A 26639-nucleotide genomic window follows, 5' to 3' on the forward strand; every position below is an offset into this window, starting at 1 on the left:
GATAAAGTGCCCTAATTCCCCAGAAGGGGTTTTTTTTTTTTTTTTTTTTTTTTTTACAGAACTTGATACAAACCAGAAATAAAAAAAAAATAACAGTGCTGGCTGTCACAGACATTTCCTGCATTGCTTGAAGCGAACTGGAATTTGTAGAATGAAAAAGAAAAGCAGTCTTGTCTTATGAAAAGATATACAACGAATAGGTTCAAACTCATGGAGTGTGTGTATCGATGCAGTAGGAAAAGAAATACGATGTTGTGGGGGGGATATTCAGTCACAATAAACTATGTCAATGTACGTAAATCAATCAATCTCATAATTAATCTATCACAAAGTAATAACTCAATCTATGAATCTATTTCTGCTGCTACAGATTAAAGGGGAAATTTAACAGCAGGGGAAAAAACTCTCAACATACTAATTTAACTGATTGAAATCTAAGCATTAGCAGGTTTATCCATCTCTCAGAAGCTACAAAAATAGGATTTTCAGCCAAGTTTTGATTCTAATTGCAAATTTAATCTGAGCAGGGAAAGAAATAGGAAAGTGACCATGTTTCAGAATTCACTTTGATTTGTCAGCCTCCCCTCTGCATCACTTGTGAAATTCATATGGGCATGAAGGAAAAGGGACTTAAGAAAGTTACTGGCTCTGAAAACACATTCAATGTGTTTGGAAATTAAAAAAAATAAAAAAATCTTTCAGGAATGTTACACAAAAACAGACCAACAAACAAAACGTGAAAGAAATGACACTTAGTGCAATGAGATGTTGAAAGGTTGGTGGGTCCCTGCCAGGCAGGAAACATCACAAAGAACTAATCAACCAACCAGAAGCTTGATAGAGGATGAATATTTTTTTAAAAAAAGTAGTTTTTCTACACTCAAAACAACCAGAGTTATGTAGAGTTTCTCATTTTACACAGTAAGATTCAATATACCTACATGTTGCTGTTAAGATACTACAAATATTGCTGAAACAAATCTACTTTTAAAGCAAATCAATATCCAAGTTTGTGATGTGTAATAATATATTTTATTCCAGTAAGGACATCCTAAGGTCTCGTCACTCTCATATTCAAAACTTTACATGGATGCATGAGATTCAACAGATCTATTTGTTTTGTTGTAAAGCCAATTCTTTGTCTTTTTCTCTTCCAGTAGGCTGCACAGCTCAAAACCACACACTGAGACACAACAGAACTTACCAAAATTAATCCTCTGGCTGTCGAAAGTGTAATAAAGTCTCCAGCAGTGTTTGCTTTGTTGTTCTGTGGTGGTGAGCAGTTCAGTTCATTAGCTTTATCTCAGCGAAATTTGCCCACCGCGCAGCGGCGCAGGAAAATCAAGCCTTGAATCCATTGGAGTTTGGCTTGGCAGGATCTGGCTGCTCATTAATTATGCTTTGTAATGAGTATTCCTGATGAACAGTATTATTACACTGGTGAAAGGATGGCTGCTTGTTATGTGGCAACACAGAAATGTCAGATCCAGTCTTTTCCAAATGTCACTGGATGGAACGTTTAATCAAGCTGTCAAGGTTTTAAAAATGCTTTTTTTTTTTCTTTCTCCTTGAAACGTAGAAGCACTGGGAATATCTATTAGGTCCTTAATTGATTACAAACTCAGTCGGTGTCACATCTCAGTCCTTCAACTTATTTTCTCTCGGTGCTCTTTTTCCCTTTGGCTTTTTGGTGTGCAGTCAATGGGTCAGGACATGCATGGCTGCGGCTTGTTTTATAACGGGAGAGGAGGAATAATAATAAGGCTGAGCCATGACTTCACAAGGTTGCACAAAATGAGGCAGTATGGGTTCAAATGTTTGTTTAAACAAAAATATGAAACTACCACATTCTCAAACAGTGAAAAAGGCAAATATTCATATCTTAGATTTTACACTTTTGGCCTTCATGCAGTCAGCAAGTGTCCCTCTTTCTCGCAAAATGAGAGTGAGGTAAGTGGAAAATGAAAGGAATAAAAGAGCAAAGGACATGGCAGAAGGGGGAACGAAAGAATGGAATTGTGAAAGCTTGACAAGAACAGAACTAATTATTTATCAGGCTTGTCCCGAGTTTCCAGTTCACAAAACAAAGAAATCCACTTGGATCCTCTCTGAGACCCTTCTAGGAATTTGTCTAAGTCCTAAGTATAGCCGAACATCTTTGTCTTTTCAACCTAAGACTGGCTGCAATAATTTATTAACCTGAAAACTTCCCTCCCAAAGAAAGAAAACACTAAAAACTAACTCAAAATGCATTTTTCATAATAGTTTTTATAAACGTTCCAGCAGCATCTCTCCTGTCACCTCATGGTGACACTGACCATTGTTTCAGGTCACCGACACTTCAAGGTTTGATAAAACAGAAAATATTTCATTAGGGGGTTTAAGTTTCATAACTGAAAATATTACAACCTCAACCTTCAGAAGCAGACAGGAAGTTTATTTGGTGTGAACGGCAGTTACATCTAAATGAACGGAAATTCAGGACGACTACGTAATTACTTATTTTATTTATCCTATTCCCAAACCGATTGCTTGGGAATATAATTATTGTATATGGTGTCATTTAATGTGAAATATCATTGGTGTAATATGTAAGTTTCTCTAGTACCAAGGTGTATGCTACCAGTTTTTGAAGGAGAAATGGGCTCCGTAAAAATAAAGTGCGGATACTCTGCAAAAGACATCTGTTCATGAAGTATTTTGTGTTGTTCTTTACCAAGTTGAACAGTTGGGGAAAGGACGCTTCTGGATAAAGTGATCCCTCTGTTTTGCTCGCCAAAACTTTCTCTTAAATCCTCCTTATGTGGTTGTGGTTACCTTCTTTATGCCTGCATAACTTTCTCAGTCTGCATTTCCATCCCTTTCTCATAGGCTATGAGCGGCTCATGTACACAACAGCAATCTTTCTTGAATTCACTTCTTTTCTTCACAGTTGCCAAGCAACCGGTATTAGTTTTTGCTCTTCTTTGATCAAATTTCCAACAATGTTTTTGTCATTTCAGAAATGGCGATTTTTCACATTCTCTAACATGTGAACAGGATGTCAATGCATCTATCATGTATATAAGCTTATACCTGCATGGTTGCTGGAGGGACAGGTGCTATTGCAAACTGCTGTTGGGCTGGAGGAGGGATGTACTCTGGACAAGCCGCCATTCCATCACAGAGGTAGTACGTACCTGAGCAAGTTTAGAGTATCCATTTAAAAGTCATGTGTTTAGACCAGAAGGAAGCTGGAGAACCTTGTGAGAACCATACATGCACAAGGCGAGTGTGCAAACTCCACTCAGAAAGAAAGAAGGAAGGCAAAAGTGTTGACTAGAGCTCCACTGTGCAGCCCTCAACAGCATTTGATTATACTAAATACATTTGTGAAATTTGCACAACCTATTTACATTATCTAGTTAGATAAAAACATATGTTTTGTCCAATCCACCCAAATCAACTAGAAAAAGAAGCGCAGTCTAACAGCGACTATCTTAAAAAAAAATATCACTGGCCTACTCATTCCGGTTTATGCAGGAGTGATCAACCAGTGTAATCAACCAGAAGCACAAAGGTCAAACTGAAAAAGAGGCATGTATTTTAAACCATCAGCCAACAAAATGACAAATATTTTTACTTTCAGCACAGGAAGTCCGACTGCTGCAATGTTTGTTTGTTTCCGCATGAGCTTGGAATTTGTTGCAGCATTTCCCATTTTTAATCTCACAGATACCGATGAGAACACTTTAGTCTTCATCTCCACTGCACAGACTGTGCCGTCTTGTTTCAGTGTCAAGAAACGAACTTTGTTTGCATAGCAGTCACGGCACCTACAAGCCTCAGTGTTTTGCATACAGGCCAGAGGGTCCAGTTAAGCCTGGGAATTTGAGTAAACCATAAGAAAATACCAATGAATTATGAATCTCTCCGTGACTTATAACATTTTATTGCTAAAATAAACAGGCTGGATTTTGTAAATATTACTTGTTAGAATGCTAAACTTTCTCCATACACAGTTTTAAAGTGCTTTATATTTCTACATATAAAGGTATTCATGTGTGGATGATTTTGATTTAAATCTCTCACTGGGAATCCATTTACAGAGCGATGCTGCCAAAAGTGTCTTGACTGGAAGGATTTCCTTTTGTCACTATAACTTTGAACAATGTGTCGTTTTGCTTTCTGGTAAATTATATACTTAAAGTTCTGCTTAGTGATTATTTGACTTATTCCAGTTTCTTTCCATGCATATGTTATTCAAACATTTTACTTTGATTTTATTTGTCACTTCAGTCATGTCCCTATGCTCTCAGCTCCTCTCATGTCTCTTGTGTTCCTCTGTTCCCAAGATTCTTGATTTAGTTTCTGTACGTTTTTAAAATCTCTTCTTTTCATTAAACTGCACTACTTACTTTTCACATGACCCTGAATTGAGCTTTAACTGATGACATATAAGAATATGTTGGATCACTGGCGATCACCTTGGTTGGAGGTTATGCCCACCAAAAGGCAAAAAGATTACAGTCTGAAAGTCACTGAGCAACCAACTTGCACAAACAGATCTCTAAAATCTTCCAAAGGAAAAGAGAGACAAAAATATTATAATTCATAAAGGTATCTGGAATATAATACCTTTTGGCAAAACTTTTGTTTTGTGATTATTTTGAGGATAAAGCCTGTTTTTATAAGTGGTTGGATGAAATGCATACCAGAGGGGCTACTGAGTGTCTCGAGTTTGCAGTTGCTTCAAATAATTAAATATTGCCCTGCAATGTTTTATTATGTCTCACAGTATTTTATTAGGGCAGCCATGAAAAGTGTTTTATTTAATTAGGCTTTATCAGTGCATAAAATGTCAGTGTGTGTGTGTGTGGGGGGGGAGCCTTAAAGTCCATCTGCAGCCAAATTGTTCCATCAAGTTCTGTTTACTCTTAATTTACTCACAAGTCCTGCTTTTATATCAATCAGCCCAGCTTTATTTTTCTTCTGTCAGGTGTTACATTATGTTGAATAAAGATGTTAAATTCTAGTAAACATTTTTAATCCCCATTGTGTCCAATGTAAAGTTTCTTCAGTCAGTGATGGTTTGATGTGCCATGTCCGAAACCTGGCATTTCTGCTTGAAACACTACTTTATGTGTAATGAATCTCTATAAAAATGCAATTTCACTTTGTGAGATGACAAGAAATTGCAGGAAAAAATGCACTTTTACACAGTATTCTATTTTTTTTTTTTAGATGTACTTGTACAACTTGGAGATAAATGGAACATTAGGAGAGACCAGAGCTTGTCACAGTAAGCTGGTTCACAGTAAGCCATTACGTAACAGTCAGCATGCATTCCAAGTACCATCAGTATTTATCCCACAGTTGGAAAACCTTGGTTTTAAATCATTTAAACATCAACAATCCCATCATATGCATAACCTTTTGTAGTTCAGCCAAGACAATTAACACGGACTCCTGATGCTGTCGCCGCCACATCTCTTTGCTTTCTTAGCACTCTGCAAAGACATTTCCAACAAAACAAACAGCTTTTTCATTCAATATATATGAGGAGACTTTCTACATGGTTTTAGGAAACTGGGTGTATATTTTTAAAAAATTTATACCCGCATGGGTGTTTCACCTCTTGAAAAAGATGATTTTTTTTTTTCTACTAACTTGAAAGGGCAAAGACACGAAGAGCATGGGAGATTCATGTCACACGCAGAGTGTAACCAGTTCCTGGCAGAGATGTTTTTTATACCTTTTAACAGGATCCTTTTTGTCCAAACATCTGTGGAAGGACCTTCTGGATTTGAAATAAACAAGTTCTTATTTTTCTCATTTTTTTAACAAGAAGTCTATAACACATCTAAAGGTGTAGGATATGTTTATTCTTTTTTCTTTTCTCACAAATAAATCTAATTTTTAAATAAAATGTAGCTTGAATCCTCACCCTTGATCTAATCGAGGTAATTTGGTTTATGGGAGGGCACAAGAGGACTGTGTGCCTTTTGCCAGAACATTGCAGAGCTGGTGTATGCCGTGACCCTCACAGGTCGGTGACCCTGCACCAAACAACAGGAGCCAGGCCAGTCGATGATGCAGAGCAGCGGGAGGTGTGCTGCAGAAATGGTAGAGCTGCTCCGCACTCAGCCGATGATGCAGGCAGGGCTCACCAGGAGGCTGAGCCATGAGCCCCACGCCTCCCTGGCGTTGATGAGAGATCCCAGCGGCAAGCCGAGAGGCTGACAGGTCTGTGAATGTCAGAAGAGACAGATGGTGGAAGAAAAGAAGAGGGGGGGGAGAAAAAAAAGCGACATTTTTAAACATCGCACTGTCCAGAAAAATTATAGTGCTTTGTAGGGATGTTGCGCAGTCCTCTCAATGGGAGGCGTGTTTCTTGTCATGCCATTGTCTCTCTGCAGTGGTCAATTAGGTTCTGGGAACACTCGAGGGGGAAGTGTTGTCCAGCTGCCGTGTGTCAGATCAGGCTGTAGCTCTCGTGAACTGTAATGAGAAGAACCGTGCACTCCATCTCTCTATCTAGTTAGGAGCAGCAGTACAAGCAGACACACCAGGAGTGCTCTTTTCAGAGCTGTTCACTGCAAAGCTTTCCTGTTAAAACCTTATTGCCCTTGTTCACCATCTTTAAAGTGAGAATGAATTATTTTTTTCAGTGTTTGTGTTATTACAACCCATGGTTGTGTCCTGTGCAGGTTTTTTATGACGTGTCTTGTGTGATGGTGTTATGTTTTGTCCCACTATGCATGTTATTGTCTACCTGGTTGTTGATGATTGGAGAGCAAGGGCTGGTCTGCGGAAAAGAATTTCTCCTTTGGGACAATAAAGTCTGAAGTCTGTTATTGTCATTGTTATTTAAGGTGTGAATCACTTGTCATAGGTGTTTTTTTAACTTTATCCTACAAATCTATCAATCAGTCACATTTTATTTGCATAGCACATTTCAGCAGCAAGGCATTTCAAAGAGCTTTACATAATTAAAATAAAAACAGCATGTGACACTGAATAAACAGTGAGAAAGAGAAAGATTTAGAAAAAAAAAAGATTAAATAAGATAAAAACATTAAACCCCGCGCCCCTTTTAGGACTTCATTTAAACATTGTTTAACTGGGACTCTAACCCTCTGGGAATTTAGTCAAAAACATCGTTTGACAAGGAGTCCAACCTCTAGGTTTTTCGGACTTTAGTCAAAACGCCGTTTGACAAGGACTCTAACCTCTCGGACTTTAACAATTTTAAAACTCACTTATGTGTCTGTTGTTATCGTGTTAGTTGAAACACCGTCAACTGGGACTCTAAACCCCGTAGGACTTTAGTTAAACATCGTTTAACTGGGACGTTTTCCGGGGGGCTTTACATCATTAAAACGTAGACAGTGAGAAAGAAAAATAAAAAGAAATTAATAATAGATAAAAAGTAAAGATAAAAACATTAAAAACTCTAACCCTAATTTAGCCATAAGCAACTCTAAACAGGTGGGTTTTAAGTTGAGATTTAAAGGCTCTCAGTGTTTCAGCTGTTTTACAGTTTTCTGGAAGTTTGTTCCAAATTTGTGGTGCATAGAAACTGAATGCTGCTTCTCCTCGTTTGGTTCTGGTTCTGAGGATGCAGAACCATGAGTATAAATGAGTATAAATAATAAAAACACATAGACTGATGTTTTCAACCATTTATTTGTGTTAATAAAGATGCTTTTCTGTTTATTGCAAATGAAAACAAAACACTGCATTTATTTACTTTTTTATTGTTAGAATTACTGAAGACCATTAAAAAAACATTTTCGTACAAAAATGCGGGGCGTCATGAAAAGTATGTTCAATACCTGCTTAAAGGTTGCATTTCTAAAAGGTAGTTTTAATCTAACAAACGAGGCTAATTAGACTATGCTATCATTTGATAGCTGCATATGCTATCAAATGCTATCATTTTGATAACATGCAAATTATGTTTTATGTGAGTAATATGAAACAGATTACGTTTTTCCATGAATAAAAAAATCAATTTCTCTTTTGATACAAGTTTAGAAGAACTCACAATTTCCTACCAGGGTTTACTTTTGAGCAAAGAATTATTTGTTGTGGAAACAAAGAATTTCAGAAAACATGTTTGAAGTAACAAACTAAAATAACACATTCTTGAGTTTTTAACTTTCTTTTTTGTCAAACTGAAATCCATGGTGATAAAATCTGGATTACTATGAATACAAATGTAACAGGGGGCAAATGCAAGTTTGAAAACCATTATTTTTTGCGTACTTGAAATGAAAACCTTGAAGGGTCTTTTGAATTCATCATATTTATAAAACTCTCCACAGACATTAACCCCTCAGAAAAATAACATCTTAAGCTTTAAGGAGCAGCAGAATATATTCACCGGTTCTGCTGGGATGGAAATGTGTCATTTGTACTCGTAATAGTGATATTTAAATGCTTAAATGGTTCAGCTTTTGAATGGTGTATTTATGGAAAAACATAGCTGATGTGTGAAAACTTGAGTTCCCAGAACAAATTGTGCAGCAAAGCTGAGTCATGTGTCACTCTAAATCTGAGTTCACTGCTGGATGACTTCATAACTGAACCTTCGTTTACTTTCTATGATTGTTCCCAGTATGCGTTTCTGCATTCAATTTAATTCAATGATAATTAATTAGCATAGGAGTATTTCTTGAGTGTATTCTCTTGGCTTCAGTATGGAATCCATCATGAGTCAGTCAGCATATGTATTAAACAGGCTCCAAGAGCTGGTGCTGAATGTGAGTGACAGTCCTGCTTATTTCATCTTGGAGCTACTGTTTACTGACTTTAACTCATTATTTCTGTTTACTCCGACAAAGGGATGGGCTGAAACTCTTAGTGCTATTTCACCATCATTCCTGCTTTAATCAGCTTCTATAACACAGCTGAGGTTATTAAATACACACAGTGGCGGCATGTTATTACAGGATGAAGCATACCACTAGCTCCTGACCTAGTAAAAACACTTTAATTATAGAACCTTGACAAAACAAAGACTTTCAATTAAGAATAGACCCTCAATGTATTTGCTGAGGCTCAGCTTCTTATTTGCTGAAAACAGAGTGATCCATGCCAAATGCTTGAAGCAACTTTTACTTCCAGTTGCTTTTTACATTTTCTTTTAAAATTTTATTTGCAAAAGGAAGAAAATCAATAAAACAGAATGAAAATATCTGCTATTATTTGAATTATATGGTTACGTCCTGGAATAACAATCCTACAACTGAAAATGTTGTAAAGACAATAACTCAGTACTAGTAAATAATTAAATATTGAACACATAGATGGTTTTATGGTGAACAATTAACTTACTGATTAACCTTAGCAACACATCTACAGTGGACTTGGACATCGGGAGAAGTCGCCTTTGGACCAGATATATTGACTATTTGTCGATTAAAGTAGAGGAATGACCTAAATATGTTGAAGAGCAGCAGCTAAATGTAAAATATCTTTACTCTAAATATAACATTGTTAAATAGTTACCACACCATACCATACCATACCAACTTTATTTATAAAGCACTTTAAAACAACCACAGCTGATACAAAGTGCTGTACATTAAATAAAAAAAGAATAAAAAATTAAAACTCTTACAGTTTAAAAACAAACATACAATTTAAAACCAGATCCTGCTGGAGTTGAAAGCCAAGTAAAACAGATGGGTTTTAAGACGAGCTTTAAAAGTTGTGTTTAGGTAAGTAAAAGTCTATTTGACTATTTACTGTCTATTTTTGATGTGTTTTGATTTATTTGTGGCATTCACTGCAAAATATCCATGGAGTAAGTTATTATTATTATTTTATATTAAACCGAGCAACTTGTAGAGCTCTGTGCCGTCCATTTATTTGAAAGAGAGGAATTTCTTGTTTTTTAAATGAACGCTTTCTTATTCACTGGAACAGATAAACTACTATGACATATTTGTTGTGGATGTTTAAAAGACACATACCATTATATTTTCTGGTATAGTACATCACAAACACAACAAAAATGTGTTTTTAAAAAGCAGTTATATTTTATCATATCTTGCACGCCGTCCAAACCTGCACACATGAGCAATACAAACGTTCGCACGTGGAACTTCATCACGGATGTGACGTCAACGCGCTGCAATTCAAATTTCAGGAAATGAAAGTGTTGTTTGAGCAACGGTCTCGTCAGAGGCAGAGTGGATTACAAACGCTCCTTCTGCTCCTTTTATAAAGTAAGTGTTCTACATTTCTGCTCTGTAGAGTCATTAACATGTATTCTGTACTTTTATGTGGATATCAATGTTAGAAATTATAAGGTCTCAGGTAAAGGAAAAAAGTTATTTTTGTTTTCTATGTTGTCATCTTGAAAACGTTTGTAACAAAGCTTGAGATTCGGCAATATTTCAAAAGGCTTTTTTACTTTAAGGTGAATTCGCTTTTAAATGGTCTGTTTTTTAAAAATGTGTAATACATGTCTGAATTGGAATGATGACGTTTCCTATTTGTTGGTACAAGTACTTTAAAATACATCTTTGGGTTTTAAACGTTTTCCTGATATGTCGGTGCTTCTTTTTTCCTGTCTCTGTTGCAGATGAACTCCGGTTTAGTTCAAAAGCAATAATACTTAAACTCGTCAAACCCGTTCAGGAATGCCCTTCTTTAAAAACAGACTTTTTAAAATACAGATTAATAATAATAATATTACTTAAAATCTGAGAAGTTATTCTGAAAGCCCTCAAAAAGTCAGTTTTACTGCTTTTTTTATGGCCAGAAACAAAGTTTCGGTTGCCTTTGACGAGGTTCACTTTAAAAACAGCATTTTATAACTTGTCAAATCTGTGTTAGGGTATCAACACTAAATATGCATTATTTTTAAATTCAGTTACGATTGTGCGTTGTATTCTTTATTCAATACATTTAGTTGGGGTCATGCTGTTCAAATGACTTTTTGAATTTTGCTCTGAGGTCTTTCAGCGTGAATCTTGCTTTTTCCTCCCTGAGTTTGCGTTGATGTTACTCAGGATTCTTTCTACATTTCCAAAACTTGGATAAACTCCTTAAACTGCCTATGCATTGATGGTGTGATGGACAGAATAATTTGCAATATTGTCACAGAATACACAACAGAGATCATCACATATTATTTACTGACATTTTCCTCACTAATTACTTTCTGTTTCATAAAAACAAACTCGGCTTTCAAATCTCAATTGCAGCCATAAAGTCCTGTTAAAGTCCTTCCAACTGCCCAGATAGCTTACTGTATTACACCTGACCTGTTGTAATCTGCTTGTCTATATATTTGATCCAACAGTCATTAATATTGCAATGATGATGTAAAATGAATTATTTGCGGTTCTAATCACTATTGTTGGTTTTTATTTTAATTATTAATTCTAGTCCTAAAGAGATTATTTTTTTGCTTGAAATCTGCAGTCAAGTAGTGCAAAAATATGCACTGCCAAACTTATTCTTTAAGTTATTTAAAATCTTTTTATCAAGACTTTTAAATGAAACAGTACAAGTTTGAAATTTTCTGAAACATTTTACAGCAAACAACCCCACAAAACTGCAAAGGTATAAAATGGAGACGGGGTGAATGTTCACCCACACCCAAGAAGATGTTAACTATAGTCGGAATAGATCCAATATCCTGTAGCAGCTGCAGAAAGCATCAATGTTCACTACCAGTTAAAATTACAATGACTGTTCTCTCTTTACAAATGATTAGATTCAAATCAAAGCATAACAGCTTCTTGAAATGATTTGTCTGTTTTAGAACACTCCATCTTACACCTGTGCTATCAACAAACGAAGCCATGGCATCTAAAGGTGCCAAAGAAACCCTCGTCTCCAAGTTGGGATTCAGATCCAACAATTCTGGCTCAAAGGCAGAGGCAGAGCTGGAGAAGGTCCGGAAGGAGAACGCCCACTTGAGGAAAAAGATTGACGAACAGGCCAAACGGCACATCAAGGCCCCCGACTCGGACAAGGGCAAGCTGCTGGAGGTAAAGGGGTTCAGCATTACTGATTTCCAAATCCCGTTGTATTCATTTGTTTCTAAATATGTTCATTTGATTCTCCAGAGGATTCTTTCCCTCGAGACGCTGCGTGAGAGGAACAATCAGCAGCTGCTGGTCAAAGAGCAGGAACTGGAAAGTCTAAGACAACAGCTGTCAGCTAAAGGAGGAGAGGTACATGCGCTGACAACTATCTGCTTTCAGAATCGCATTTGTCCCATCATCCGTCACGACGAGGCCTCTGCACACCTGTACATGGAAACACACGATTAGCTCAGGCTTAAAGTCCTGCCTAAATGAGAATAAACTCACAGCAGGAGCACTCTTCAGCTTGTGACTTTTTTTTTTTTTTCCCCCACACTCTGGTATTGCATTGGTGGCATGTGGGGAAACTGTCAGCGAGAGGGAAGGGAGGAGAAAAAAAAAAAACATCCTGGAATTCCAATGAGCTGCCACAAACAGAGGGGGAAATCGCTTCTATCCCACTTTGACAGCAGCTCTGCAAAGTGAAGTTTAGACAACCGGCAGAAGCTGCATACCAACATACACCGTTAGATTCTGTTCGCTTGACATTTATAAACTGTTTGTCTGTGGCTGCTGTCTGTATGCATTAGCATTCATGTCATGTTGCCGTTTGACACTAGTGTAAAAACTCGTTCTGCTGTTGCTTATCCTTGTGTAATATGTCTTCTATTGTGGCAGAAATGACTCTAATTTAGAGTGGTCAGAGTGGCAGCAGGCTAAGCTCACAGATGACATGCTGGTAAATGGAATGTCAGCGTTTTGTTTTGCCCAGACATTAATCATGCTTGCATCTTCCTCATTAAGTTTCATCAGCAGACATGCAAGTGGCTAATGCCACCAGACTCCCAGCCGCGCTACGTCGATTACGAGAGAAGGATAATTGCACAGAAGACAGAAAAATAAATTTTTCCCTCTCTCCCCCACCCCCTCCATCGAACTACGCTTCAACAATAAGGTTAAAAAGATTTTGGTGACACACGGGCTTCTTTTTTCTTTTTCTTCTTTTTTTAATAGGTAGTTGCGTCGCTGCAGGCCCAGCTGGAGCAGCGCAGGAGAGAGGCAGAGCAGAGAGATGGGATGTTCCAGAGCTTGTCACAGGAAACGGAGAATCTGAAAAACAAGCTGGCCACAGTTTCCGCTCGTTGTCAGTCCCTGGAAGCGCAGGCCACGGTAGGCTGACCCTAATACGCTGCTACCTGTCGAGATGTTCTAATTAGTCGAGAAGAGACGTCTCTTCTTGACATGATCTGGTTGCTTTTTCTGTGCAATGGAAATTATCTAGCTGATCTTTAGATTTGCCTGGACAAGCGTTTGTGACTTTTTGCACTGCATCATCATAACTGGATTATTGCTCATATATTTGACATTTATTATAGCGAGAATGGAAAAGATGAAATGATTAGTGGTAACGCCGATCTCTTTCAGTTTCAGTTGAGAAGTCAACACCTGATGATCCTTGGAGTATAAGACTATAGACTTTGAGATATTAAAGATTTACTTTATCTGTAAAAAAAAAAAAGTCAAATGTTGAATCCTTTCATCCCTCTCTGCCAACCCATCTACCCCTCCATTGTTTTATTTATCTTCTTTCCTGACATCCCTTTTTTCCATCACCCATCCTTCCGTTGGTCCGTTTGTCCATCTATTCCTCTGGAAATCCCTCTGTCCCTCCAGCCATCTATCTTTTGTCATCCTTTAGCCCCCATCCATCACTCTGTTCCTCTATCTAGTTGTCCCTCTCTTCATCCAACTCTTCCTCCTTTCCACCATCTTCATGTCAGTCTGTGTGTCCATCTCTCCATTTGCCAAATGGAGGGAGAAATTGCATTCCCAGACTTTATTTCCCATGTTGTTGTCTTACAGTTATATCCATCCATCCAAGCTAATTGATAATGATGGTGATTTATGATTATGACTGAAAAGCATTATTGAGTAGAAAAAAGCTAATCTAGAACAAGAGTAGAAAATGTGCCTTTGGCTAGGTAAAGTAAATGGTACTTTGATCCTTAAATCTATCTATTCATCCCCTCTCACCCCCAAACTAATTTTTCATCCATTCATCTAAAGTGTGTGGTTCTGGTTTTCATGTTTAAAACATGAGCACAGTAGAAATGTTTGCTTTAAATCTGTGGAGAACTTTTAGATTTATGCTTGCCAAAAAGAACCGACAACTCTGCAGAAAAAGTGCAAAGATTTTGACATGCAAAGTGATCAGTGATTGATGGATAAAAGGGCCTGTTAAGGGAACTGTGGCTCTGTTTTTGTCCATCAGGTGGCAGTGTTTAATCTCAGTTTTCCTGCTGACATCACCTCCCTGGAGCCTCCTCACCGCTTTATCATGAAGGGTTTATTGCTCTGAAATACATCAGCTGTACTAAGCATTGTAACGGTGAAAATCAGATTTTTCAGTAGCCGCTTTGTTTTTATCTGCCGTCAGCAGTGTAACTCTGCTTATGGAAGAGATGAAAGGAAATCTGTAGTAGCCACTTCTTAACTAGATCCAGTTAAGAAACTGCTGCATTGACCATAAAGCCGTCATCAGGATCCTTCCCTCCCTGTAAGGAAGCAAAATTACATGCAGGGCTTTAAAGAATCTAAAATGATTTAGCTACATCATATAAAGGAGAATCCCAACTAATGAGCTTATTTAAAGAGGATTTCATCTCAAAATATGTGCATTTTTTTAATCAGTTATGTTGCATGATTCTGTGGCTCCATTTATTTAAGTCATTTTCTGGCTCATGTTTTAGACTACTTCCTGTACAACTGGAGCTGGAAGAAACGGTTTTTAAAAAGCTGTTGAGGTTCTATATCTGTAATAAAAAGAAAGCTTGCAATTTTTTTGCTGCTTAAAGGTCAGCAGGGCTCTTTATATCTTTGATGGAAGATGTTTGTTTCACGCCTATTCTTAGACCAAAGCATTAAAGTGCAAAGTATAGATACAAATGAGCAGAAGTAGGAGTGGCCCATTTTTGAGATGCGTTGCATAGTCTGCGTTCATTGTTCTGTTATAAGGCATCAGAAATGGCTGCTCTGTGTGAGGCAGGAAGCTGCTTCAGGCCATCAGCAGAGCTTTAAAAACCATCTGACAGTGAAAGTCTGACTTGCAGAACCGTCTTTGTTTAATGTGACACACGACGTCTAACATTTGTGGTTAATAAATAAAAATCTGATTTTTTGCATAAACAGGCTAGTATTTTTAACCAGAACTTACCAGATTAATGGAAAAAAAATTGCTCATAACTGCACCACTCAGCTGCTACAGAGTGCGTGCGCTTTGAGTTGCCTTGTTGCTGAAATTGTGCTATATAAATAAAATGACCTTACCTTACCCATCACCATGGCATACATTTATGATGATCTGGAAAACATGTTTAATAAGATACTGCTAAATGATTTTTTTTATTTAGTTATGGATCTTAAGACTCTTATTTAAACTGTAACTTATTTGAATCTAATGTGTTTAAATCTTACTACATGTTACCTTGATTTAGCCAATGCTGCTAATATGGAAACAAACTAAACTACTTCTCCTGCTACAAGGAGATTCCTATATCCTTTGTCTTTATGTAATTTCATTAATTAATGTAACTTTCTAGTGCATGTCACAATCCCCTTGGAAAATATTCAGATCAACAAACCAAGAAATCTCTCTGCTGTTCACAGAGGACTCGGCTTATGGTTGTGCATTTAGACTTGGAGAGGTAAACAAACAAGTTAATGAGGTTTACCTGGTGTTATTGGAGGTAAATCTGGGGTCCTATGCGGTATGGAAAATCAGGCATTTAAATCTTTCTCAGGTCTGGATAAAGACCATGCCTTGGTGTGTCAATCCCCTTATCCATTGATCACTTTGTCCTTTCATTCATCCATCAAGAGCTGTTTTTATCTGATATTATGCAGCCCTATCTATTGGCATGTCAGTTTGTTCATACGTCTGTCTGTCCATCGGTTCATTCACCCACCTACCAACTGTTTGTCTATTAATTATCCATCTGTTTGTTTGCTTTTTTTGTCTGTTTTCCATCTATCTCTTTTTTTTTGTCCATTTGTCATCCTTCCAGTCTTGGGTTTTTCCAGGTACCACATTTAAATCTCTTCCTTGGTAAATAAGTCTGACTAAAAAAGTCTTTATAAAAGTATTTATATTACAGCTAAAATAAACTGACAGAAATTCCAGTTTGAGCCCAGAAGGGTATGAAATTTTAAGATGACGAATGTATAGAGATGGAGATCAGACTCGAGGGCTTCCAGCGACAGGCATGTGACATGACAAGCCTCTGGGGATGGAGGCTGTGCGCTGCAGGGTTGGTGACCCGGTCATGTAGCCAAGACTTGCGAGCGCAGAAGAGCATAGATTTATTACTTGCTGCTCTGTTTTTCCTGCATTATTAAAAGTTGGGCTAAATAATTCAAATCAGAAGGCCTGTGTGTAATTTCTGAGCCTGTAGCAGATCTGTAGTTTTGTATGTACTTTTTTTTTTTTCCTGAAAATTGAGAATCTTATTTTAAATTAACTGTGTGTGTCACTTGACAGTTGGCCTGTTTTAAAAACACACAGAAGCTACAAGCTTTTTTTTTTTTAATGAATAAAACATCTTTTTTCTTTGTTTTAAAGTCGGCCTCAACTGAATGTTGGTTGTGACAGCTGGATCAGATGCAACTACTGCATATTTACCAGTGCTCTGTGATTTAACCTTTGCAGCATCTCCCTCCGTCTCTTTTCAGAATGGCCATGCTCCTGCTGCAGAACTGGTGCAGATCCAAGATCAGCTCAAAGATGTGAGTCCTTTTTGTCATATCTTCATAGATTTGACATCTTAAACTTCATATTCTGTCATTGTGTACCATAGGTACAATGAAAGTATATTGGGAAGCTTGTAAAGTTTCTCAAGCCATGAAAACAACAAACTTCAACACATTTTATTGGGATTTTATTTGAGAGAAGCACAAAGTATCAAAACAAAAACAAAAAAAAATAAAGTGGAAGGAAATTGAGACATGATTTTCAAAATGTATTATAAAAATTATTCTGAAAAGTGTGGTGTGCCTTTACTGTGTAGAATGTCTTTTAGATACAATTAGAACTACGACATTTGGAGAGAGTTTTTGTTAGTGTAGTGGTTTATAACTGAATCAGATTGGCTTAAGGACGTTTTTAAAACCTTTCACTAATTCTCAACTTGCATTAGATCCAGACTTTGACTAGACCAGGTATCTGTAACCTGTGGCTCTGATCTCAAATGTAGCTCTTTAGACCCAACACAGTGGATCTTAATAACTGGAAAAATTGAGCATTGTTTTAAAATGTGAAGTCATTAAAAAAAAGGAACATATTTGCTTCTTCCCATCAATGTCAAAAAAATACTGACCTTTTAAACTTCATGAACTTTTTCTTTTAATCAAACTGGTGTTTCGTTTCTCATTAATTCATGACCTCAAGCTCAAGTTGTTGTCATTACCCAGAATGCAGAGTGCTTGTCTAAAACAGTTGTAAAATCTTCCCATCAGGCTCTGGAAAAGAACCAGCAGTGGCTGGTCTATGATCAGCAGCGAGAGGTCTTTGTGCAGTCGGTCGTTGCCAGAACAATGGAGTTGGAGCAGCAAGTGGCACAGGCCAAGCAGCAGCAGGAAAGCAAAGCAGAACCCGGCTCTGAGGGTAAATGTATCTTACATCCTCATATATGCAGGATGGATAAATAGTATGTGTTCAGACACAGAAAGATGATGTAAATGTATCCTCGGTGCACATTCTTTTCAGTCGAGTTTCTTTGTTTTTATTTCTGGTCAAAAATCGGTGCTCTGCTGTTGTATCAGCAATGTAATGCAATAGTTTGCTCTTAATATTTGACGGAATCTGAAAAATTTGCTACAGAATTCGTCTTTAAAATTTTAGTGGAAGCTTTTTCCTCCTGAGCTGGAGGCCTGATTTTCACCATGCCCCTCCTTTCCCCCCTTGTGTCAGCTTCAAACAACACTCAAGGTAAAGAGAAGGAGTCTGACCTGAAAAAGCACTACGAGACGATGCTTTTAGGTGTGCAGAAAGACCTGGAGAGCCAGAAAGATCAGACTGCCAGAGCTCTGCAGGAGTTAAGTGTTCAGAAGGAACAGGTAAACAATACGAATGCTGGAAACTTTCTACCTAGAGAACCTCGGTGGCGTCTTTACCCACACTACACATTTTAGAGGGGATTTTCTTTTCTTCAAACTTAAATGTCTTTTTGTCAAAAGGAAATTTTATATCAAAGATAGTGATGTGCGTTTACTCAGGCTATTTGTTTAATTGCCGGTATAAAACTACATATCAGCAGAAGATGGCTGCTGATTTGTAGCTCTTGTCACCATTTTCCCTGTTGAAGTGTGAACAAATTCATTGACATTCCGTCCTTTGAAAAAGGCAGCTTCAGCACCGAATCAGTATGCAGCTGAATATACAGAGTCCTTGGATTCAGACATCTTTATAATTGATCTGCAGAGCTGGATTAAAGAACCGAGTAAGATGGAAAACAAACAGCACTTTTGCAATTTCTTTCATGGCCTCTGCAGACCTTGAAAGCTCAGGCCGAGCTGCAGCGGCAGGGGGAGCAGGTCAGCCGGGTGCAGGAGGAGCGCTGCGTGCTGCAGAGGAAGTACGAGGACAAGTGCAACGAGTTGTCGGCCTTTCTGAGGAAATGCGAAGAGAGGGGCAAGGAGCTGGACGAAGCCAAGATACAGCTGCAGGCGGAATGCCTTGGCAACAGGTAAAACTGTGCTCTGAAACAACCCAAACCTGTGGCAAGAAAAGGCTGAAAATCACTTTAAACTTAATTCAATATTAAGTAGTGTTCCCTCTGAAATGAGTGTTTTCTTTTAGTGGCCTAATATCATAACTTTTACATCTAGACAAGTGGCGCACGAGGAAAGAAAGGTGTCGTCCGAAAGGACAGACAGGGTGAGAGCTGACCTGGAGAAGGTGGAGAAACGACTGGATGAGGAGAAGAAGAGATCAGCTGAGCTCCTGCAGCAGGTCAGACTCCTTTAGCTAAACAAGATGCATAGAAGGATCAACAAAAACCGTTTGGACAATTACTAATTTTACATGTAAATGAACTGAACATGCACCAAAATGTGAATACAAAAGATCCAAGTAGGTTGTTCTTTTATCTAACTGTAAGACTGCTTCAGTAGTAGAATGTGAAGAGTCCCGGTGAACTTCTAAATGACTCTCTGGAGGCTTGGCTGAAAGTTCTGTTGTGGAAAAATGAATTTATTCAAGCATTGTTAAAGGTGAAAATCAGCCAAGCTTATTAGGAATATTATACAAGATGAGAGCAGAGAACTGTAACAAAGGCGTCCAATTTAAAAGTAAAAAGCTTTAACAGACAACACGTGTTTTATACCCAAGGGCAGAAAAATGGGGCAGAATAAGACAGACTGAGGCTAGCTCTTTGGCAGGTTCCTGTGAGAAACTAGTCTATTCCACTAGTATATTTACATTTTCCATCAATTCAGTCCACCATCTTTGAAGGAGGAGAAATGCAGAATCTGACCTGAACACAATTTTGAGTTCTTCTGCTGGTGGTGCAGACCATTAGGAGGGGACTTCACTGCATAAAGAGGCCAATAAATAGAGTAACTTTCAGTGGAATCATGTACATGGAGTCTTGCAGCATAATTCTTCAAGATGCACTACTAAGGTAAGAATGGAGTGGCCAAAGAAGCAGCACATGGGTCATGTAGTGGCTGGTCACTCTCCAGATCTGAGTCCTGCCGAGGGAGCTGGAGCTTTACAGTGGCAAGCAGCAACCAGGGAACCTGAAGGAGTTTTTGGGAGGAAGGCTGGGTCAAAACCTCTTCTTAGCTGTGTGAAAATGTCTTAGTGCTTCAAACTTGCTCACCAAGTTTGAAGTTTTGATTTGCATGGAGATGAAATGCTCATTTCACTCAGTGACATGCAGACCATTTGATGCCACAACATTTACACTGTTCAAAACATCTGCATGGCATCAAATACTTATTTATTATACTGAAGTACTTAGATTTTCAAAATAAGAGTCTACCAAGGGGTTGGGAAAAGTGAAGATATAAACAATATTACAGCTGTTCACTGTGTTTGGATGTATTTTTGTGTTAATTTATTCAATGTGTATTTAATTTCACATTTTACAGTTGGGCTCCTGCTCAGGCTCTCAAACTGTTTTACATTTTTCCTTCAATGTGGTTGAAAATGATTAAATGCTCTGCAAACACAAAACTCTTCTACCTTGATAATTTGCTCTTTATAGGTAAATATGCTGCAGAAGTCTCTCATCAACCAAAATGAAGAACGAAGGAGAATTGCTGCTCTGGAACAACAGGTAGTGCTTAATTGTTTAGAAAAGTGTTAAAATACATAAATTACCTGACAAACGGCCATCTCTTTTTGTTTTTTCTTTATAAACAGGCAGAATTTTGGAACAGTTCCACTACTTTAAAAACTTTCTTTTCATTTCCTCCTAAGATCCAGCTCTCTGCCAAGGACTCCGAGAATGAAAAACTTGATCGTCAGAGCATGCAGGAGCAATTACAGAAAGTGCTGAAAGAGCTTCGCAAAGCTCGTGATCAGATTGCTAAGCTGGAGTCTGCTGTAAGTGTCTGTAGTGTATCTGTGTATTTAAATCATGCAGCAACTTTTCATCTAATGCTGTTTTCACAAGTTTGCTGTCCAAAAATGACCAAGTTGCTTTGTTTTACAATAAAAATGAATTTAAAAAAAGTAAAAATGCCATGTCTTGTTTTCAATTTCAGAAACAGCAGAGTGCCCGCTTTTCAGAGCCCAGCTCCTATAATAATCTGGAGTTCGAGCGCCTTACTATTAACTCTCATGGCCCCACATCCCCGTCTAAAGTCATCAGCCTCCTGGATGAGAGTTTCCTGGAGTGTCCAAAGTGTCAGGCTCCTTATCCAACCAGTCGCCACAGAGAACTCCTGGCCCACATTGACTACTGCTTTGCCTGAATGAACAGACCAGATGAGTGATTCCCAACTCAGACATTAACCGAAGGGGGTAGCTAGACAGTGAAATTGGTTTTAGCCAGAATTAAGATTAAATTCTGAACAAAATATAAGCTTAAAAAGGTTGGGAATTACCAAAACACAGATCTGTTCAGCTGTGCAGAAAATGTGGCTTCAAACATGTTTGTTTTTTTAAATGTACTTTTTCCAAAATCTTGTACATTTTCTATGCAAAAACTATAGGAATATTATTTTCACTCACCAAGAGGGTTTAATGATCAGCAGCTATTTTTTGTTTTGTTTTACCGTCATAAATCCATGTAATAACTCCAGTCATGCTATACTGACTCGTCCATTTTCCCTAAAATAATGGAGGGGGGAGATTACGAGGCTTTTAAGTTTTATAGTATCATATTTCAGACAAAATCAAGACAAGATAAAATAATTCATTCTCGGTTTCTTTTCTTTTTTTTAAGGGACTTTAAAGCAAACAATCCTAACATTGTTTGACACATTTAGACTTGATCACCTTTTATGCATTTAGTCTGAAAAATCTTGCTCCAGTTCTTTTTTAAGTCCTAGCACTGATCATTGACATAACGCTGGTGGAGGGCTTCTCTATATGTTTTAGCTGATGTTTTCATTTTTTGTTCAGATTTTTATTTTTGTGTTTTATCTTGGTATTTATTCTTGGGTTTCCTAGGAAATGTGGAAAGCTCCTATATATTTTCCAGTGAATTATGTGTGTTTAAGATTTTCTAATCATGCGGTTTCCTCCTCCTATTTACACATGACAGTTTAAGGATCTCCGTTGTATCATATGAATCAAACCCCTATAAATGGGTCATTTTCCACTCCCAGTTGTAATACTTTTATCTCTTGGTTGCATTGTGTTGTTGATGATGGTATATCTTGTTAAGTAGGGACTGTGCAGCTGTGATTGTTTACCATTTTATTGTATTTATGCGAAGGACAAAATGTGTTAAATTTCTACACTCCAGCTGTTGGCGATTTTCAACTTCATTAACTGGCAATTACAATTATCAGCAAATGTCCATCTAATTAACCATATGTCTCTTACATTAGCACCGCCAAACCTGTCGAGCTCGTTTCACACACTTGGATAAACATTGCTGAACCGTGACGGAGATTTTTCTGCCTCGCCTCCTGGTTTTTAGTTGCTTAAACTCAACCAGACCAGATGCATGTAGCCGCGCGGGGGTTAAAGGTCACGTTTGTCGGGTTGTCTGTGCATTCCTCTCTACAATCATCACCTTGACTCTTCAAACCTGCAGCCCTGTCAGGCTGCAAAGAGATTGCATGACTTAATTATTTGTGCTAAACTATTTACAACAGGGATTACTAAGGTTTCCTTGTTGGGAGAAAGGTGTTTATTCCTGCAGTCTTGGCGATGTGGCCATGTTGATTTAAGGGAGACAGACGTTGCTGTGACTTTTGGGTAGCTTTGATTTTACTTCCACCGTTTATATTTTAGTAGAGTGCCATCTGGGAATTTTTTATTTTTATTTTTTTTTACCAGGTTATGTTTTTAAGTGTTCTTTAATGTATCCAGATCATGTGCTTCTGAATTGTTTTGCTGTGCTCAGTACTGTCTACAAATGTGCAATAAAGACTTAAAACTCCATCCAGAACAATCCTTCAGTGTCATTTTGTCTTACTGCTGTAATTTTTTGTTAAACGCAACAGCAGTTCTCTTTGCTGATGAGAAATAAATCGAAAATGTTGAAGTTTGCTTTTTTTTTTTAGCTATAATTAAGAGAAACACACTTTAATTAGTTTAATTTTGCATTCTTACTTTACATAAATCCCAGTCTGGGTTGAGACTCAGAACAGTTGGCAGCCATGGTAAAGATGTTTGCAGAAGCTTTAAATTAAACTTTTATGGAAATTTGTTGACTCCAAAGTGCTACTTTCTGCAGTTTTCCATCCTTCCTTACAAAGAAACTGGTTTTCATCCTTGTTTGTCTTAAGTTATTTTAACCTTTTTTAATAATAGTAGATATGGACAAGTTTAGGGAAGTGGCTGTTTTTTTTTTTTTTCTTTAAATCTTGTTTTACATTACAAAATATTTCTCTCCATTGTCACTTTATTGTGGACTCAGAAGGTCTTTTTCTTTTTAAGAGCCTCAAGTACTTGGTGTGTATCTTGTATAAACTGAATGACATAACTAGATTAAATTGATTTTGTTAAATAAAAGAAGTGGAATAAATATGAGACTTAACCTGCTGTTTCATGCAGATAAAGTCTCACTCCTATATTCCACTGCCTACTTTTTGAATGGTTTGCAGGACAGACTCTAGATAAAGCTTGATGTATGCTAAGTAATGCAGCAGACTAATGCACTAATTTAAATTTTAATCTGATTGCAGTGCATTAAGCATGAGTACATGCTGGTCATTTCAGGCCGTGCAACAAATTTCACTGAAACGTCTGTCACAAGAAATCCTTGTACCACCTTTATAAGCAGCTATGGCTTTAAAATGCTGCTGAGACGTCTGGAGGCCTGTGATGTTTCCTTTCTAATGTAGATTGGATAGTTTACTACTGAGAAGTAGTGAAATTAGAGTTAAAGGGATGACTGCAACTCTTAGTACTTCCTCTAAAAACAATTTTTTTGAAAAATATGTTGTAACTTCATAGTTCAATCTGTTTTATTCTTTTATTAGAATTACACATGGCTTTATTAGCTAACCAGCTTATTATGGTGCCATTAGGGGGGGAAAAAATGACCATTTTAAAACCCAGAGTCCAAGCTGATTACTGAGATGGAGCAAAGGCCAATAACTAAATACAGTTTTTAATGGACATAAATAAAATAAACTTAGAGTTTAAACTGAAAGACAAAAAAAACTGTTAAAGTTCATCTGTAAAGTTGACATGTTGGGTGTTTCCTATAAATCAATCCACTGCATAAAGAAACCAAATGCAGCAATTTTCCACAACCTTACGGCTTCCACAGCTACAGATTTATTGAATATCTTGTGGAAAGCAGATCAGATCATAACAAAAAAAATTTAACAGTCAAGAGATGTTTGTTTTATTTTAAAAACTGCACCAAGAAGTAAACATCAGTCAAGATTAACAAACAGATCTACTGCTGGATATGTTTGCTGGATATTACAGGTTAATAAAAAAAAAGTACTTGTGCAAAAGCAAAGCCCCTTTTATCAAGATAACATTCTAGATATTTGGATCAGACAAGATTTCCACATGTGATAATTTATAACTCCACTTCCTTATGAAGCAGTGTACTGAAAAGACATAAAATAAGCAACAGATGTCGAAGATAACACTGAAAATGAATGAGACCAAGGCTGACACTGAACAACAATAAGTGTGGAAGTTTTTATTTATTTCTTTAAAAAACAAAAATAAGGAAACTACTTCCTCTCGTGTGAGAGAAACTGAGGCGGTAGGGGTGAGGAGGAGGTGGGATTCAATCTGAAACCAGCAGAAAGGAAGAAAGGAGCATCAAGAGAAGGGTCACTGAGGCGGCTCCGCATTTCCGCTGCTCTCGCAGAAACCTGGGAGAGAAGAGAAAAACATTACGCTTATTAAAGATACTCATCAAACAACCTGCACTGTATTTCTTTTTTATTATTATTATTTATTTAGTCCATGACAGACTACCCAGTTGGAAATGCTTTACTCAGAATTACACTGAGTGCACATTCCTCTAATCAATCAATGAAGATAAACATTGGTCATAAGGTTTGAAGCAGCATCCCTCGGTTAATCATTAATTTGGTCTTTAATCTTATTGAATAACTCAAATTGCAACCTCCCTCAGATCCCCCCACCACCTCTCCTCCTCCTCCTGTAGGATCAATAACGGCTGGTGGGAGTCGACTCACCGTTGTGTGTTACGCGTCGGTATTTGCCCAAAAGACACAGCTCTGTCTTTTTCTGCGTGACGATGGCCTGGTCCTCTGGCCTCAGGCCGGTCGGGTGGCGCGAGAAGACGAAAGAGTAGCTATCCAAGCACGTGCCGTCCTCGTTGAGCAGCCTGCAGGAGTAGTGGACGGCGTAGTTGTCGTAATCGGTGTCGATGACCCAGTGTTCGTCATCTGAAAGCAGGACGGGTGATGTGAAGATTATAGAATGTTTGCTTCAGCTTGCTAAAATGGAAGATTTGCCTGGCTTCTTTAGCTCATTAGATTTCCTCTAAAACTTGGAACGTTCCAAAAAGCAATGGGTCTGAGGTCAACAATCTCCGGCGCTATCGCTGAATGTCAGCAGATGGCTGCAGTGCCAGGTTGAATTTTGGGAGTTTTTTTGTTCTCTGCCTTTCCTTTTGTGAGTCAAGTCATGCTTACTTCCTGTCTGCAGGTATGAGGCAGCTCCCCAGTATCTCATCTTGAACTTGGCAGGGTTCGTGGATTCCTCGAAGGTAGCAAACATGTGGGCACACATTTCCCAGTTGCTACAGGTCAAAGAGAGACAAAGAAAATTTAAAATCCTCAGTAATCTATGCATAGAGAACAGCAAGGCCTCCAGGGGGGGCAGAGGAAAAACCTACTTCAGGATGATGACTCTGCCCTTTGCAGTAGCGGCCATTGAGCCGTCGTCTTCGATGTTAAACTGGGCCACAACGTTGTCGAGTAAGAACAAACCCTCGGGGTCCTTCTTTCCTACAGCATACCAGGTCCCTGCATACTGTTGGGGAAAATAGCTTTAGTTAAACCTTATGGGATAAATGTTACTTTATGAATGCTAATTATATGTTACTCACAACTCACCCTGGTTTTGTCAAAGTCCTGCTTGACCTGGAAGTTCTCCACCTTGCAATCCTGCGCCCAGGACAGCGCCAGGAGGCAGAGAGCCACAACGAACCTCAGCATGCTGCCTCAGAGGAAGGGGGAGGGGGAAATGGTAAGAAGTTAGATGCAGAAAGTTTGGAAAAGAAAAGGAGAAATATTAGTTATTTTTCAGCATGTTCTGGTGAAATTATTCAAAAATATCTCCAAAGAACCAGTTTGTGAAAATTAAAATTTGTAAGCAAAAAAGATGGTCCCTCGCTCAGTGCGTACCTTGGTGCAAAAAGAAGTGGCTGTCTCGCATAAAGTCCACTCTCCGACGTCCTCCTGACTTTATATACAGCTGCCTGCTATTGCATAATAACATTCTGGGGTCCTGCACCACCCCTGCTCTCCCCACACAGTCAGTCAGCAGCGCTACATTGGACAAACATTTGCATAACTCCTCGCACTGGTCCAATTGATTTGCGTGTTCTGCACATTTGATTGACCGCTCCTGCGTCGGCCCTTGATGAACAATTTTCTCCTTGATCCTCTGAGAAGTTTTCAGTCTTGGTCTAAAGTACAAAAAGGAAGTGCACATCTGAAACATTTGGTAAGTTTACAAACTTTTGGTAAGGCTTGTACATAGAGCATCACCACAGATCAAGTTAGGGATGTTTATCCGCTGTCGTAAATTCTCAGAAAAACCAGAAATCTGAGTGGAACACACACTTGTATAGAATGAGCATTTTGTTTATATTTGTCAAAGAGACTTTCCTAAGTTGATGAATGCCTCATCAGCATAATTACATCAGCTGCTGCTTTATCTCCAGGCACTCTGTTTGTATGAAACAAGGTCGGAGTCCACTCAGGATA

The 26639-nt window shown here is 38.1% G+C and overlaps 2 protein-coding genes across 3 annotated transcripts; one reads left to right on the forward strand and one right to left on the reverse strand.

Moving 5' to 3' along the window:
- Window positions 1-10106: 10106 nt before the first annotated feature.
- cep55l (centrosomal protein 55 like) lies at window positions 10107-22654 on the forward strand. Of its 2 annotated transcripts, none has more exons than XM_015060613.1 (12): window positions 10107-10217; window positions 11765-11993; window positions 12072-12179; window positions 13044-13199; window positions 16758-16811; window positions 17541-17688; window positions 17995-18140; window positions 18576-18769; window positions 18912-19035; window positions 20294-20365; window positions 20509-20634; window positions 20796-22654. In XM_015060613.1, exons 2-12 carry the CDS (start codon window positions 11805-11807, stop codon window positions 21003-21005), a joined length of 1527 nt encoding a protein of 508 aa, XP_014916099.1. In that variant the 5' UTR covers window positions 10107-10217; window positions 11765-11804; the 3' UTR covers window positions 21006-22654. The 2 variants fall into 2 exon arrangements, with proteins under 2 accessions (XP_014916099.1, XP_014916100.1); XM_015060614.1 differs by having other exon boundaries at window positions 18013-18140.
- Window positions 22655-24355: 1701 nt separating this feature from the next.
- rbp4 (retinol binding protein 4, plasma) lies at window positions 24356-26161 on the reverse strand. Its single transcript, XM_015060615.1, has 6 exons — window positions 26055-26161; window positions 25764-25866; window positions 25544-25680; window positions 25341-25447; window positions 24879-25091; window positions 24356-24548 (listed from the first exon to the last, which is right to left on the reverse strand). Exons 2-6 carry the CDS (start codon window positions 25863-25865, stop codon window positions 24508-24510), a joined length of 600 nt encoding a protein of 199 aa, XP_014916101.1. The 5' UTR covers window position 25866; window positions 26055-26161; the 3' UTR covers window positions 24356-24507.
- Window positions 26162-26639: the final 478 nt, after the last annotated feature.

Source organism: Poecilia latipinna, unplaced genomic scaffold (genome assembly GCF_001443285.1).
Source record: "Poecilia latipinna isolate Pla-1442-1.1 unplaced genomic scaffold, P_latipinna-1.0 Scaffold1729, whole genome shotgun sequence".
NCBI lineage: Eukaryota > Metazoa > Chordata > Actinopteri > Cyprinodontiformes > Poeciliidae > Poecilia > Poecilia latipinna.

What these genes read in the sequence shown, in the direction of transcription:
- rbp4 (XM_015060615.1), bottom strand. Translation starts at nt 25,865, where the DNA reads ATGCTGAGGTTCGTTGTGGCTCTCTGCCTCCTGGCGCTGTCCTGGGCG. An exon ending in AGGACTTTGACAAAACCAGG is followed by an intron (nt 25,681 to 25,763) that starts GTGAGTTGTGAG and finishes TTTCCCCAACAG; the next exon opens with TATGCAGGGACCTGGTATGC. An exon ending in CTCATACCTGCAGACAGGAA is followed by an intron (nt 25,092 to 25,340) that starts GTAAGCATGACT and finishes TCCTGCTTTCAG; the next exon opens with ATGACGAACACTGGGTCATC.
- cep55l (XM_015060613.1), top strand. Translation starts at nt 11,805, where the DNA reads ATGGCATCTAAAGGTGCCAAAGAAACCCTCGTCTCCAAGTTGGGATTC. An exon ending in TAAGTGTTCAGAAGGAACAG is followed by an intron (nt 18,141 to 18,575) that starts GTAAACAATACG and finishes TGGCCTCTGCAG; the next exon opens with ACCTTGAAAGCTCAGGCCGA. An exon ending in CAGCTGAGCTCCTGCAGCAG is followed by an intron (nt 19,036 to 20,293) that starts GTCAGACTCCTT and finishes TGCTCTTTATAG; the next exon opens with GTAAATATGCTGCAGAAGTC.